The sequence below is a fragment of the Pieris rapae genome, chromosome 14 (assembly GCF_905147795.1).
Source record: "Pieris rapae chromosome 14, ilPieRapa1.1, whole genome shotgun sequence".
NCBI classification, from domain to species: Eukaryota; Metazoa; Arthropoda; class Insecta; order Lepidoptera; family Pieridae; genus Pieris; species Pieris rapae.
This window is the reverse complement of record NC_059522.1, coordinates 4089657-4106926: the sequence shown is the minus strand read 5'-3', so window position 1 is coordinate 4106926 and position 17270 is coordinate 4089657. Positions and strand designations below refer to the sequence as shown.

Here is a 17270-nt window from a genome sequence, read left to right as displayed (position 1 = left end):
TAGGGCTGGGTATCAATTTTCTGCATCTGTTTCGTGACCATTTATTTTTCCCAAACGGGTTACCTACTTGGGCCTAACACACGCTATCAACTTTTATGAACAAACAAACAAACACTTACATCAATTACCTCTCACGCTGAAAGTCTAAATAGATAATACTAAAAATCACATATAAGTGAAATTGACTACCTCCTTTTTTGAAATCAGTTAACTTACATCTTGTTTATAGCCATTCTTCGGTAACTCATTCAATGTCTTCGAACTCAAATGATGCGGCGCAGTATAATGTCGTCTCTTCTCTTTCGGAACCTGTCTCCTATGCAGAGATCCATTCTTATGCGTGTCTGACATTTCTGTGATTATCTCCTTCGCAGCCTCACTTTTGAATATCGGCGACAACTCCATGTTGGACCTCGTCAGGCTCATGACACTGCTGGTCTTTGAAATGTCATTGGTTAAAGTTCTGGAACTTTCCGTCGGGCTGTTTAGGTATTGGTTTGATAGCGTTAGTCTGTCGTAACTATATTTGTAATCTCTGGAGTAGTCGTAGTTAGACAGAGAAGGGCTCGATGGGTATTTTGGGCTGAGTTCCATGTTCCTCTCGAATTTCAAATATGGTGTCTCTTTATTTTGCTTCGCGTAGTATTCCTCGAATTTGGAGTAATCCGTTCTTGGGACGGAGGACGCCCGATAGCTGTTGATGGGTTGGACCAACTCTTCCTCGAGAAATTGGTCGATGTTGGTCGTGATGTTGGTGGACCAATCGGACATTGGCTGAAGGGAGCGCTCTCTGTCTCTTTGGCGTCTCTCGCTCTCGCGTTTCACTATACGCACCGTTTTGATTTCTTGCTTTTCGACGTTTGATAGATGACCTGTAATGTATTTTGGGTTTAGTAAATGCAATGGTGCCTATATAAGCAAATTATTTTAGTAGAAATTTACATAAGCTGTTGTAAATCTTTGGATAACTTTGAAGTCTATAAAAATTAAACAATTAATAACATAGTAAATATGGAATATGGTTAAAAATGAGTATTAATAATATCCATAGCGCGAAATCTCCTGCATCAGGAGCATACCCCACATACACCTACGTACAGTCTCACTTTTACACCATCACACAAAAACCAAATTGGGAACCACTTAGATGTATTGAATAATTATTATTGTTGTTTTATTCCCTTTGTAGATTTCTGATTCTTTTCGTAGTTAAACATTATGTATTAAATCTCTGGCTATATTTTTAATGTACTGTTTGTATTAATATAAAAATATTTTTTTTTTATTTCATGGATTATGAAATAAATAGGCCAAACAGGTTTCTACCACCCTGGATTATTATCATCGAGTAAAGTTACAATATGGGTCATATACTGAGTTTCTTTTTACGCTTCAGACCTATTCGTCTGGGCAAGTGTGATTACCTACGTACGAGTAAAATGCGTACCTAAAAAATCCCTTAACACAGCCAATAATAAATAACAATTCAATTTTGACATTGAAAATTTTGTTATACTTAGCACTTGGACGTGAAATTTCAAAACTTATACGTACCAAATGCCGAATGCTGCATGTCCTCACTGGTCATGGGAGAGGTGATATCGCCAGGTCTAGTATCGACATACAATGGTTCCGTCTGTCCGTAGTGGACTGGATGGCTTTCGTACTCATAATCCTGGCCGTGGTCAATTGTATGGCCAGTATCTAGATTCGTCTCTTGCCAGAATGATAGTGGCCGATGTTTTCCTGTAAGAAAATATATCTCAAAATGTACTATGACCATAAGTTTATTTTAATAAAAATTGTTTGTTGACAAGTTCCGAATAGGTCAAGGCAAACTCGAAGCTGGTCTGTGTTTTTGGTCAAATCGATGTAACATGACGCATTTTGTCGCGTATTAGTCTAGAGATGCGGTTGACGACGCACTATGCACAAAACTGTACCTGGCATAGAATCTTGTGTCGTCTGTAAGACCTGGGATTGCTGGGTCAAGTGCCTCACGGCGCGGCTTAACTCTTGTCGCTGTCTTTGAAGAGCTGTGACCAACTGCTGGACTCTTGAAACTTCTGCAAGACAATGTCATAGTATTGCTATTAGAAAGTTTTACTTGTACTAAAGTAAGATTACAGGGGGGCTATTCGATGAATCACTTAATATTGAAGTTAATTGTTACTAGGACAAACCACAGCTAAGAACTAAGCTTCATATATTATTCGAGTAACGATTAATGTTGATTAATGGCATTTTAATTGTTGGTTGACTGAACTGAAAGTTCTATTATTTTTTTACTTTAATAATAAGTATTTTTTGGTTTCGTAAATAACCTTAAGTGAGTTTTTTCTAATTTCTCACATTTGTCTTTATTTGTGTTTCAATTTTTAAAACGATGCGCATTTTTGTTGATTTAAGGACACCTGTTACAACATTTTTCTTTTGTAAAAACCGAAAATAGCAGATTATAAATACACTAGCGGGTTGCACAGACGTATTTTACAAGTCTCTAATATCAATATTCATACCGTAAAGGTTCTATGGAAACTATATTCATAGTAAAAACAGCGAAATTAGCGAAATATAGTTTTTAATGAAATGTGTTCTTGCTTGTTTAGTAACAAATATAGCGCTCATTTTACAAGTGTTACTAATTATAACGAAATAAATATTTAATTTCACATATTGATAAAGCTCTGTAGAAAATGACGTCAGTAGGCGCTGTGTATTTTTTTCTGTAAATATGATAAAATAAGTTTTCTGCATAAACATATATAAAATTACTAAAAATTTGAACGCTTTTACTTTTTTCTTAAATTATATATGGAAGTGGTACCCATCTACTAACCGTCTTCCAACATGGCTGTAGGATGAGTAGGCTGTGTGGGATGTGAATGGGTGGGCTGTGTAGTAGCCCTCCTTGCTCGTAACGCCCGACGCAACTGTTGTAATTCCCGCTCTAATCGGGCGTTCTCGGCTACCGTCTGCTCTAGTTTCTGTAATTCATCAGAAAATTGTTGGATTGATTTTAAATTAATATATATTATTTAAAGTTTCGGACAGAATGGCCAGCAGAATGTTTGTAATAACAAATAATTAGTATTCTGTCTCTTTTCAACACAGCATAAACATAATTTGACTGAAAGAGACGAATAGATAATTTTGTTTTTATAATATGTAAAACCAATTAAAAGACATTTATAGACCTTTTTTCAAACAATTATTCCTTAATAAAAAAATGTATATTCTAAACAACAAAATATTAAAGATATAGGTGACTATGTGATAAAATAATAAGTGCATTGTATAGATGAAAACCTTATAAACCTTAGAATTGTGCGCCAGCATCGTGTGGACTCTGGCCAATTCCACCTCAAGGCCACCGCCATGAAGTTGATCTTCTAAATTCACTGTGTCCAACTTGCTACGAACACCTATTAAACAAATTTTGTATAACATTAATAATACAATACTTATTATCGATTCTTAAGAAAGTTTCTTTTAATAAGATGCTTAAATTGTTTTAAAAATTCTATTACTAATTTGCCAATTTTTATATTTAATGTCGCTTGGAGGATATTAAAAAAAATAGGCGCTACTATTTTTAGTTCTTAGCCTCAAGTCTTAGATATCTACATTTGACATATATGCTGCTGTATAAAAATTAAGCCATATTACTCGAACAAAAAAAATTAAGAGTATGTTGTAAAAAGCTCACCTGAAAGCAATGATTCTATGGCATCTTTGTCAGTTTTGAGTCCTTGCAGTATTGATGCTTCATCAGCTAACTCTTGTTCCAAAGCCCAAAGTTCAGCAACTCTTGCTCTTGCTGCTTCTGTTTCCAATGGTTTGCCAGCTGCAGCACTTTCCAACCACCTAAACATTTAAGTCTAAGTTACTAGATAATGCCAATACTGAATAGGACTATTAAAATTATTTGTAATTAATTAATACCTACTATCTATAAACTTGACTTTAAAACCTGTTTGAATAGACAGAAATTTTCAAATGATTGTTTTCACTAATATAGTTATTTTATGTTATTTTTTGGGTCATGATTTTTTTTTTATGATTATGTTCACAATAGCTTTTACACATTTTTGTCTATTTAATTTGTATGTATGTAAATATAAAATGCGGTGTCACCATTTAAATATATAAATATTCTGAAGAAATATAAGTACAATGTAAGTACACACCGTTGTTGCTCAACTGCATGCTCGGCTAGAACCTTATGCCTTAGCCTTTGATTTCTCTCAAGGCGTTCAATTGTTGACCCAGGTTTATTGTACAATGACCCCAGTTTGACCATATTATCCACTAATTGAACAAGGGGTTTGCTTTTGGCATACTGTTGTTCTAGCTCCATTAATTGCATCTTCAATTGTTCTAGCCTTCGCAGACTCTCCTCTCGTTCTAATGCTTTTAAAGAACCAAGACATTCCTAGAAGAGATACAAATTAGTTAGTATTAAAAAAATCTATTATTGGTCCAGATATTATTTAATATTAACACATTTTCATGTTTTGGAGTGTTTATACTTCTGATTATAAATAAAAAACAAACAAGGACGTAAAACAAAAAAAAGCCAAGCACCTCTATACTATGTATTTGGTGGCAGCATTGCTCTATGGACCGATGTGTTGCAGCATGCCGTCGACGTAATTGTATGAGAAGGAGAACTAATTCTTCATGACTCCGTCCCAAGAGTTCACCAGCTGTTGGTATGTCTACCAATTCACGAGGCAACTTTTGCTATACCCAACAAATAATGCAACATAATGTACAAAACACGAATAAAACAAAACAAAAAAAAAAAATATTTAAGAACGTTATTAATTTTTTTTAATTTAAAATAATACCGGCAACCGACGTTTAAATTTCGCGGCGTTGAAGTTGGCGGCTGGCGCCTTCGTGTGTAAATAACTAACTGTCAATACAAGCATATTGTCAACGTTTGACAGATAGTGATAGCCCGCTCTTTTTTACAATTTTAATTACATATTAAAGACTATTTTATAAAACATAATTTAACTAACTGCATTAATAACGATCTTATGGTATGTACACACCCAATCTAATCTAAACAAAATTGAAAGAACTTAAATGAAAAAATAATAGGTAATACTGGTATGTACGTAAGATTAACAAATTAAATAAAAGACAATACCATTTCGTCAGTTTCAGTGTTCCTCCTAACTCTGGGACTGACAGCGCTTACAGGCTGTTGGGAAATCCGAGAAGGGGACCTAATCGTGGCCCAAGATTCTTCTGTGCCCGGTAATATATTAAGCTGTAATGTCAGGTAAGTTAAAGTTTTTTAATCTCGTATTTGAGAAATAAAGCGCAACTTCTCTTGCACTTTTTTCTAAGAAGTAGGCAAAAGGCAAATAGCCACGTATTCTGTTTTTAATATAGTAATGAAGCGTTTTCAATAAAACGCTTAACCAATTTTATTTTTTAAATAATTAATATAATGCATGCATTAATGATATTTCTCTATATTTTAGGCATAGACACCACAGAGAGTATAAACAGTGTAGATACATATAACTCACATTTTGCTGCGACGCACTAATCTGTTGTGACGTGTAATGCTCATTTGCTTTCTCTTCAACCCATCTTACTCTTGGGCTGACTGCCCTTACTGGTATATTCCCATCTCTATTACTACGTCCAATAGATGTATTACTTCCGACAAATGATTTCTTTGATAATGTTTGTTGAATTTGATTATTGTTTGCGTTAGATTCTATGTTAGTACCTGATATTGTTAGGGATGCTGCAAGAAATGAATTAACGATATATTATCTTTACGAATAGCTTTAATATAGACTAATTTTAACATGATAAAGTGTGTATCATGTATTTACAAGTTCAGTGCTATATACAGTGTTAACATCAAAACATGCTTGCGTACTTTTTATGTACACCTTATCTTTTTTAATAATATACATAAAAATGCCAAAAGTGACTTTGCTTTGCGTTTAAATGAATATAAGTTTAACTTACATAGTTACTAACTGGACCACAGAAACTTAGTGGATACTTCCCTTGCTTGCATTTTCAATTTTGTTGTCTGTGCATGCAGCTTCGTTTACGTTAACACCCACAACCGCACCCCGCACTTGCCTTGAACCATCTTTCATTAATCCACTCGACATCAAATCCCACTGCCTTAATGTCTCTCTATCTATTTCAAACTGTTTTCTATTGTTTTTCGACTGCTTCTGGTTAGTGTTACATATGCCATTTGAAGATATTTCAGTTGTATCGATTGACAATTGTTCATAGACGCCTTCATCAACAATTATGTTATCTGAGGCTATATTAATGTCATTTGCAAGACTAACATAAACATCATTTTCATCAGGAATAGCATTGCCCAGTTTTTTCTCCTTTCTTAAAATCTCTGCTTGTACATCGCAATTTACATAAGTAACGTTTCTACTTAACTTATTATTTGACACAGCTTTTTTAACGCGCTTAATGCTATTAAAATCGGGTGTGTTATTAGAACTTATAGATTCAGGCAAAGCATCTAAATCATCCATTGATCGAGCATGTCTATGAGAGACTCTTCTTAAATTATCTCTCCATAGCTGATCTTCATCCCAATGTTTTTCTCCAACAAAAACATTCTCATATGTAGTCGCTTCAGTTTCAGCGTCATAATATACAGTATTTGATGAGTTTTCACTGCAGTGTGAGGACATACTTCCAGTAGAAACCCTAGCTTTTAACAAATTTCGTTGTTGTAATTCTGAATGGTCGGATGCTGTCTTTTCTTCTGATGAAAACATTAAATTACTTGTATTTCTTTTACAGCCTAGACTACCCAATAATCCAATGGACTCTGGTATTTTTGAGCGTTTACTACTCGATGATTCATATAAATTTTTAATATCTATTTCTGGATCTTTTTCCGTTGCACTTAGAAATTCAACGGATACACTTCTAGCAGCTGCCAATTCAAAAGAATTGTCGGATACAAAAACATTGTTACTGTGGATCGGATTATGTATGTGTGTTATGTCATTCCGTTTATGCAAGAGGCCTTTCCGTCGTTGATTATTTAATTTTCTGTGAATGTTAGTATTTTTCATAAAATGAGAAGTTGGTAAAATATCAATATGCTCTTGTGATGAAAGATCAGAATAGTAGTAGGGGGCACTGTGCTCGGTAGAACTTTCTCTACTGTGAAAGCTAGTGGTTGACGATGAAGCGTTATATTTTTCTTTAATATTTATCTTCTTGATTTCCTTTATTTTATCTGTAGTTTTATTTAAGTTTTTTCTCAGCAATGTTTCTCCTTTTGAATACTTAGTGTAAAATGATATAGGAGAATGAGAAACACCGAGTGAGCTACAAGAACTCTGTGAACCAATGTATCCCGATGTGTGATCCGCAATATTTTTGTACTGTGTGTCTAAACGCTTCGATTCTAAAGCCTGACTATTTGATCTATCGCGAATAATATTGCTTTTACAACTAACCGGGGTACTAGATGAACGTGTGTGGGAACATACAGTATTCAAATTTTCGCTTTTGTTTGATGTTTCTGTTTTATTCATTTCAGTTGCTTCTGTATTACAAGATGTATCTGTTTCGTTTGACGTTCTGTTAACTTGTACCCAATTGCTGCGTTCAATTTGAGTATATGTTTCTGAAATAAATTGGTTCTTTCGGAATAAATTAGCATCGGCGCAGTCACTTGAATTACGTAAATCATATATCGATTCACCGTCAGCTAAGCTTGTAAGTTCTGAAGATACATTTGATGGAGTAATCTCAAATTTACTACTTACATCTGAATCTAATGACAATCTCGATGAATCTCTGTCAACAATACAACTTCTGAATGAATCAGAGTCAATACAATCTGAAGAATTGTGTTTCAAATCGAATAAAGATCTGTTTAATAGATTGATCGTTTCTTTTTCATCAAATATTTTACTCCTATCGTTTGTTAAGCTCGCTCTATTATGTCGAATTTTTTCACCTCTAGTAAGAGTATCGTGAATTGAAGTTCGGCTACCGTATATCATTAACGAAGTCGCTTTTCTTTTCATTTTATTCATATTTTGTTTTTCGTTTGTTAACATTTTTAAAATAGAATTATCTTGAGATATATCGGATTTATCTAATTTGTCTAAAATATATCTGGACAAGGCTTCGTCGTTTAATTCTTCGCATGGTGGAGATGAACTTGGAATGGGTGGAGGTGGTAAGATATCACTATCAGGACTATCCTGCCTATCCAATATCACAGAACTACCACTGAGATAATACGAAGCAGGACGGAATGTATCTGAAATACTTAACCTACTAAAAGGAGCATCTATTGATAGATCTTTAGAACATTCATCATCAGCGTCTGATCCTTCCGCCTTTTCTTTATTTTTATCAGTTTTTGACACTCTCCTCAATGTTGGATCTTTGGTGTCTGCAAAGTTAGAGGCTGTATCTGAGTGGCAATCTTTTAAATTATTATTTTCTATTTCTTGATCAGCTGCTGTAAGATTATTCAACTCCATATATACTGGTTCAACCATCTTACCATTATTTACACAAACAATTTCATAAGTCTGCATATCATCCTCCTCCCCTCCCAAATTCATTTCTACATATGGATTATCTTCATAAGTTATTGGCATAGATTGATCGAAAGCGCTTAAATTTTCTAAAATCATTTTATGTGCTGGTTCTATTGGCAATAATTTTCTAGGGCTCATCGGTAAGTAATGATCTTCACTTAATGGTAAAATTGGCGGGGTTTCTGATTGATTACTTACAAGTTCGTTATTATCTTGTTTAGATGTTTCTGTATCCGATTCAAGAAGTACCTCATCTAAATCATTATCTGTATATTCGAGCTGAGCTTCTGATTCTGATTCACTTTCGTGAGTTTCATATCCATCACAAATAACTGCTGATGTCTGTTCATTCTCTTCAGGCATATCAATAAGCTGAGGTATATGGTCTTCGTAAATGTTTTCTTCATGTGCGTTACTTTTTAAAGTCTCAGCCATGGATTCTTCTACATTAATATTTTCGTATGCGTTTTGGAGACTGCTATCGTTTTTACTAACATTTGTTATTTCGAATTTTGGATTGGGCAATAGGACAGAACAAGGCTCGTGAGGGGATTTTGGTTTAGTTATTGAGGGACTCTCTATTCCCTCTATGTAAGACCTTCCTGCCTGCATAGCACTTGAGTTTTGCTGATCAGTCCCAGGTGTTTCCTCTGAGGTGCAAAAGCGAAACCAAATTTTAATTTCTTACTTTCCAAATAATATTATTATTGCATGTGATAATGCTTGATTGTTAGTAATTATTGCACCTTTTCCAAATAAAGTTATGAAATTACGATCTACAGCTTCCATATATAATCTACAGTAATTATATAGGTTTACTGACCCAACACCATTATAATGCGATTGTTAGTGACATATCCCAGCAGGCAGGAAGGTACCGTTCCGCAAAGCGAAGTCATCAAAGGCTGCTTGTTTATAGTTTAATACAATAAAATATAATAATTATAAACAAGTAATGTAATGGCATTTTTATACTTATAAAGTAAATGAAGTACATGTAAAAATACTTTAAACTAAATATTATTAGTTCTACTTATATTAGCCGAGGACTTTAATGACTAGTTCATATTTTACTACAAAATACACTGAACACGAATTATCATGCGTATGACACACTAAACTTAATTTTTACATGCTTTAAAAATTTGTTTAGAGAAACATGCTCTTTGTCTAATAAATTTATTAAAGCTATGACACTAACCTTCGTCATCAGATGAGTAGCTGTTATATGAATTATTTGAGTATGTTTTAGGTTTGTAATGATCTGATCTTAATGATTGTCGACTCTGATTTAGAGATCTTGCTAAGGAAATAGTTGCAGGCGTGCTCTTTCTAGTCAAAGGAGACTGCAACATTCTTTGTTTCCATTCCAATAAGCGTTTCATTGATTCCTCGCGCTGTAACAAACACCAATAAGTTGAGATGTTGTATAAAACAATTAATGTAGAACCAGGAGTAACAAAAAATAAAAATCATTAATACCTGCTGAACTTTCTTTTCACCATCACGTTCAGTAGAAGGTAATCGTGCACTCGCAGATCTTATAAAACCATCAGAATTAGGCTCCAATTTACTTGCTTCTTTTAAGTAACTTCCATTTGATCCATCGCTCATTACACTCCCACTTCGGTTCAAGTAATCCTTTTGTTGTTCTAAATCTTTCTCTTTCAGCATCCAATTAGAGTTTAATCCTTCCAGGTCACTGTATTTTGAGGTGTAGCTGATATTATCGCGTGGTTTTGCGCCAAATTCCATTTCATAATTGTTGTTTGGTGTATGAGCGTAGGGGGACTGCAATTGTTTTTCAGCTAAGCCACTCGCATATTTAGCGAGTGGTATCTGTATATTACGAGGCGCAAGACCTTGTTGCTGCAAATATTGGGCTGACTGTCTCATTTTTTCTGCATAGCTCTCTTCGGAGTAATATGTTTCTGAACTGGGGTCGTAATATGAGTTTATGTCAAGACTTGATTTGGGCCGCTGTGGATTTTTATGAAGATCTAAATTATTTCTTGTTGGCATTGTCTTATTCAATGATTCGTTTCTAGCTTCGTACTCCAAAAAGTCTGCGCTATGTGGCCTAGGCATGGTAGGTTGTATGCCACTTGCTTGCATTTTCTTCCTTCGAAGAACTGATGGCCCGCTAAACACTTTCTCTTGAGTCTGCAAGAGTACATGAGTATATGATTATTATAGTAATATAATATAAAATAAGTAAACATTATAGTTTGTATAGGAATACCAAAGTTATACAAAATAAAGGCAAAAGCTATATGTTGTTTTTAATTCCATCCCTTGCAGAATTCAATCACAAAAATGTATTACAGTAAATTGCAATTGAAACCTACCTGATTGGGTTTTTGTTGCTGTTTTTGACTTGACAAACTAATATTGTCTCGATGCAGTGATAAATTAGGTGACTTAGCGGGATTCTCACTTGAATATGCGGAGTATACATCTTCATAATCACCATGTTTGTTTTTATAACTCGACATCGTAGTGGAGCGCCCGTATGCATCGGGCGTTCGCCTCTCCATAATTCGATCATTTACACTGTTCGTTGGAACCGGCTTTTGATCCAATTCACCATACACATCTCTAGCATATACATTGGGATCATTACGTGTTTTTGTTTCTGGATAATTTTCTCCATAACTTTTTATGGATTTTTGATCATTGTTTTGTGATTCAAGAGGCGGAATACGAGATTCCTGGCCTGAATAGCTTTGTAGGAAGGGGTTATTTGATTGATACATGTTATCATCGGTAAGACGTCTTGTTTCAAAAGGGGGCGATTGTGGGTATTTATACAGTTCTTGAGGCCTTTCGTGGTTTGATCCAGAAACATTTTGTAAATCGTTGGATCTTTTTGTTTGATACAGAGGTTGTTGGGGAGGCGACTGTGGAGTTCTTGCGTAAGCATCTTGATTCACTTTACTTCCATATTGATCTTGATGCTGCTTCGAAGTGTTTTGATTGTATTGGGACTCTGGTTTGATCAACAGATCATAATTTGGGTCGTATCTGAAATTCAAATTCAAAAATCATTTTTTCATGTGGGTATCGTAAAGTACACTTATGAACGTCAAAAAAGAAATATACATTGAATGCTTCTAATTTTACATTTACTGCCAGTTCTCAAATCAAGGGCGTAAAACGGAAGAGAGGAACTAGCAATAAACTCTCCGCCACTCTTTTTAATCTAATGATATAGTAATAGGTCGGTGAATTTTGTAACTATAACTTTGATTCACTAAAACAGCGCAATATACACTAACATATCTGAGCCTGGTGAATTGTATCCATCATTTGAGCGTCGTGGCTTCGGAGGTGCATTTGCGTATGTGGGTCCAGGAATATCATCATCCTGAAATTTTCAAAATACCTTAGTTACTTATTTAAAATTATAAGTTTACAATAATACACAGCTTCAATCCGGTAAAAAAGTGTTTTCTTTCACCTTTTTAAATTTGTGTTACAAAGAAACAACATTATATATACATATGCACATGTATTTATATTATACATTTTGAACTTTAAAACCATATATTTATACATAAATTGAATCCCACGACTTTATTTTATTGCATTATGTATTGTCGTCATCATTAAATTCCGACTCTCAACGACAGAGGCAATAAAAACCTCTCACTGAATTTAATACAAATTTACCAAATAAAAGTTGTAAATATCAATTATTTTAAGATATCAATTGAGTTTGATAGTACATATATCTATCTATAATTACTCAAAAGAAGAAAAACTTGAGCGGTTAGTATTGACACCGATCAACATTAACAGTTATGCCCATAAACCGGTGACTGTCCTTCGTTATGCTCTAGCGCATTGATTGAGGACTTGCATCGATTCACGGTATGCACACGATAATACGTACCTCTGGTTTTGCAGTTCGCTCAATTTGTTTCCGTTGGTGTTCGCTGGAAAAAACGAGTATAATAAATTCCTACGTGTAACGAATAAACTGATTTATACTTTTTTTCTTTATTTTATCGGGCTCAAGTGCACAGGCGCTTATTAAAGATTTAAGGTGGTGAGTAGCGGTGACCCCAGAGTTGGTGCTTCCCTCGCTCATAGAGTAAGTGGCGCAATAGAGCGAGGAAATGCTGCCATCACAAAGGTTATTTGCCACAGAGACCAAACTTTTTAAATTTGTTTTTAATTTCAACTAATCAATTTTATTTATTATTTTTAATATGTAGGTAAATAATATTGTACAGTTCTGTGTTACAAATAAATACATATTTGAAATATGGTCTCTGTTTCATTTCACCAATACTTCACGCGTTGCTTGCTATGTTCTAATTGCAATAACAGTAACAAAATTGAAAATAATACCTTTGTGATTGTAGAACTACGCAAAAATATATTACCTGTAATTTTGCATAAGTGCAGCCATAGTGAGTCCCTTAACCCATTTCATCATAGATTCTTGATCCATCGCTGCTAATACATACGTCCGCATATTTGCGTGTTCTAATTTAAACGCGTACTTCCTCATTACCTTATCTTCACTAGTACAGGCGGATACCTTATACGATGGTAAAAGAACGGACCCCAACAGTTTTTCTTCGTCTTGACCTATAAAGATAAAAGTACAAATGTATGTGTAACATTACTTACATTTCATTAGTAATATAAAAATACTCACTTTTATAGTAGAATAAACAGTATTCAGATAGCACGAACCACCTCTTCCGCCACACTTTCAGGCCGTCGGATCCCTGCTTATAAAGCATTCCGGATATAGTAACAGGAGCAGAAGGAATTCTTTGCGCTGTTGGTGATCGTAAAGCTTGGCCACTGCTACTCCTGCGACTTTCAGTTGATGGGGACTTTACGCTAGGCGAACTGGATTCGCTAGACTTCATCGGAGACATCGAACCCGTGTGCTTTTTAAGTTGGTTATTAAAATCCGTTGGTGGGGATCTGTGATTTGTCTTCTCCTCTGGTGGACTTCTATACCGTTCAATCTCCTTAAATCCTTCTTGATTATGTTGCCATTGCGCTTCTTGGAACTGTTTATTTTGCCTCTCTATCTCTCTATATTCATTATTTTTGGCATACTTATCTACATCTTTCTGTATATCTCCTGTATAGTCTTTGAAATCATTTCTACTACCGTACCTATCCAAATCTCTATACGAATTGTCAGAGTAAATGCTGTTTTGTAAGTTCGGTGGAGGCTGCACACCGTGTATTTGTTGCAATAGGAGTTGCCTTTCGGCGAATTTTTGTTGTTGGTGCATTTGGGCCTGATTCTGATAGTGGAGTTGCTGTTGCATTTTCAGCTGTTGGATTTCATTGTACTGTCTCCTCAAAAGCTCCGTATTACTTTGAGGTCCTATTCTATTAGAATATGGCAAATAAGGTTTTGAACCATATTGATTCATATTAGGTCTATACATAGGTTGATGATTTTGATATATTTGGTTATTGTCTTTCGGTGGGTTACGTTTCAAATAGTCTTGATAAACTTCGGCGTTGTACCCCTTCGGGATGTTATGTACAATATCGTGATTAACATTATGATCTGTATGAATAATTTGTTCTGTTCTTTCAGTGGTTGGAGATTGCTGTTGATAGTTGTAGTTGTCATTTGCGCCATAATGTCTGGCGTATTCGTGATTATGACTGGTTCCATATATTTCATGTCTATTTTCTAAAAGGGGTGATCTAGCGGTCATGGTTGCATGATATTGATTTTGTATGAGTTGTTGCTGATGTATAACGCCATTTGGCTGATTTTGTACAGGTGGGTTGGATGTTACGTGATTTGACATTTGCTGCTGGGTGTATATTTGGTCAGGATGAACATGGTGTGACATTATGTGTTGTTGCGTCAGCGGTTGCTGTGTTGCTGGTATAGTTTTCTTGGCGTCCATTTGAAACTGCGTCTGTTGGAGAGGAGGATCAATCCTGAAACAATTAAAATAACATATATATCATCTACTACTACTAAAATATAGAATTAACTAAGTCTTCATTATTTCCTAATGACAGGAAGTGTTACCAACACTGTCACTCAACAGTTTCCCATACGATACTGACAAATACGGAAATCTGTAACGACGTCTTCATTTAGTGCAAGTTATTAGGAACATCATTAGAGAATATTGCGACGTGTGCATTACGCACTGGCATAAAAAGGCTTCTTTCTCTTTTAATAAACTTATATTCTTCATAAGCGATGTACTTTATAGCATCCGCTTTATCGTTAACGATATATTTGTTATTTAATTACTGTTCAACACTATAAATCATGTTCGCGTAAAAAATAGTAAACACTATTCCTTCTTTACCTCATAATTTGTTTAGTCTGGCTCATAAATATAATGTAGCGGTCTACTTGGAGAGATGCCAGGGCAACTCTCACATTTAGATCGCGACACCATACCTGATTAATCCCAATGTCAATCGAGGTATTGACCTGTTTAAGATCCTATTTCGAAGTGTGCTGTTTCATACTTATCTCTAGAGTAATGTAATAATAGAGGTTGCTTTGAAACCTCTAGAGTCTAGGGAATCAACAACAATAGAGGAAAGTTTAACACAACAAAATGCACTTTTGCTTAATGCATTTTACAATAATCGCATGCGTTCGTGGCAGTTTATTGCATTGTATTTTAAGTGTAGCCTTCACATTTAACAGCCTAGTTCTATTTAAAGAAACATTGTTCCACAGAGATCCAATCACTGTATTGTACAATTGTGCTAAATCAAAAATATCATTGGTGAATGCAAATACAATGTCTTGTAGTCACTTATATTTTTAAATGATTATTAAAATTAATATGTTTATTTATTTATTTCACTATATTTTTCTATCTTAACAGTAATTACTAATACGATAGAATTTCAAACAACTCCCACACCAATTATTCTAGATAAAAACATAAAAAAATTAAACTTATATTCCTAAATCTATCTATCCATAACTAACAATATAGTTTAATAAATTGTGCACAATTGATTGTTTTATCTTTTAAAAGGTGTTCATATCTATCGAAGTATAAATATATAGGCTCATATTATTTAAGTAAAATAAAACGTTTACTTAAATACATAATTATTTTTTTTAAATAAACGGCTAACAAGAAATTTAGTTGTTAATGTTTTTTTTATTTATTGAAAATTTTCTTATGGTAATGGTAAATAGTTATCTTAGGATGATTCACACTCCTTTAATTAAAACAGTCTAAATTATCAATTTTAACTAAAGTTGTACTTTGTCTCTTTTCATCAAAGTGTAAATACAATTTGACAAAAAGAAAAATAATAGGACTTAGTTAATAGTAAATATTATAATATCACGCTAATAATATAAGTATAAATACAACTGTGGTATTAATTCACCATAGAGATACCATGAAATGTAAGTTCTAAAGTAAGGTTATCATATTGCTTTACAAATTCAATGGAAATCAAAGCTTTTTAAATGCCAATGCAACAAAAAGCATGTATGAGCCAATCAATACGACAATGATTCATTATGAAAACGCAAAAAAGACGTGCCGCGGGAAACAATTCTACGATACAATATTATTAGCATTATTAATAAACGATCAATTAACAGTGTGAATCAATTACTATTTTGAATTAGAACCTCTTCTTAACGTATACGAAGAATATAATTCGTTGAAAAATATACCTATTCTTAAAATATAGTAAATATTATTTGTTGTTATCGCTCACTAGTCACAATTGAAAATATGTACATAATTGAGGCTAAGAATGTTTATATGTTTACATTGCTCTGCAAAACTCTATTTATTTTTATTATACAGAAAATATGTGGCCTGTAGCATGAAATACTGCTATATTTTTGGCATTAAACATTTCGTTTCTCTTAAATTCGGACAAGGTGTTAAATTCGCTAGTCCCAAAATAAACACAACTGCAACTAGCGATTGTATTTAACAAACCTGTACCTAGATTATAACAGTAAATCGTAGTAATTCTAAGAAGGCCATAATTGCCATACCAGTTATGTAAAAACTCAGGTACTATGTATGTAGCCAGTATTTGCTTACGGCGTATATCAAGTATCCTTATAAAAACGCATTACTATTTCATTTGTATAAGCTGTCAAACGCGTTCAGTAACTGGTTTTTAAGGCTTGGGAATCGATAGATGATGTGGGTCCCAACTAAACAGTTTTTATATGTGCATATTAATGTGAAACCGCAATTTCTTAAGATCTTCCTGGATTAGCTTTAAAGGAATAAACCAATAGCGTATGTACGAGCCTCATTCTAAGTAATGAAATGAAATGCATCCATATTGAACGGCAATTAATTCTTGTGTTCTTTTTAAGTTTCTTAAATGTTTTAAACGTTTTGTATATATTTTATTGTGTATATATTTATTTTCTTGCTGACAAAATTTTTAGCATTTTTTTGTTACATATAATATAAGTTAGATGGAAGAGAACGGAATAAATAAAATCATAATGTTTTACACAGGTCTAATTGTAGGTTTTCTTGTTTTGTGACGTCGGTTTTAAAAAATGTGTGGGAGACTTTGTTTTCTGTGGCGATTTTAAAAGCGTTTAGGGGACATTAGTGTGGTATTTTTGCCATTGCTAGTTATGTGGAGGTCGAATGTCGGGCGGTCATGCCTCTCATGCCGCGATCAGCCAGGCTCCCGCGCATTCTTACTTCG

The 17270-nt window shown here is 34.1% G+C and overlaps 1 protein-coding gene across 7 annotated transcripts in view; it reads right to left on the bottom strand.

The window, feature by feature from the left end:
* LOC110995367 overlaps positions 1–17270 on the bottom strand; it is a 49532-nt gene that overhangs the window by 6973 nt on the left and 25289 nt on the right. For 3 of the 7 annotated variants that reach the window (XM_045630986.1, XM_022262494.2, XM_022262493.2), the window contains 9 exons: positions 13258–14525; positions 12980–13187; positions 12484–12526; positions 11867–11955; positions 10937–11612; positions 10071–10751; positions 9790–9985; positions 6004–9238; positions 5632–5773 (listed from right to left, as the gene is read on the bottom strand). In XM_045630986.1, the coding sequence (XP_045486942.1) occupies positions 6030–9238; positions 9790–9985; positions 10071–10751; positions 10937–11612; positions 11867–11955; positions 12484–12526; positions 12980–13187; positions 13258–14525 (6370 nt within the window). In that variant the 3' untranslated portion in view covers positions 5632–5773; positions 6004–6029. Of the gene's footprint in view, positions 1–216; positions 873–1554; positions 1747–1943; positions 2067–2839; positions 2988–3309; positions 3426–3709; positions 3868–4190; positions 4436–4587; positions 4747–5161; positions 5285–5549; positions 5774–6003; positions 9239–9789; positions 9986–10070; positions 10752–10936; positions 11613–11866; positions 11956–12483; positions 12527–12979; positions 13188–13257; positions 14526–17270 lie in introns of those variants that run through there. The other 4 variants (XR_006750610.1, XM_045630987.1, XM_045630988.1 and 1 more) reach the window with 3 other exon arrangements.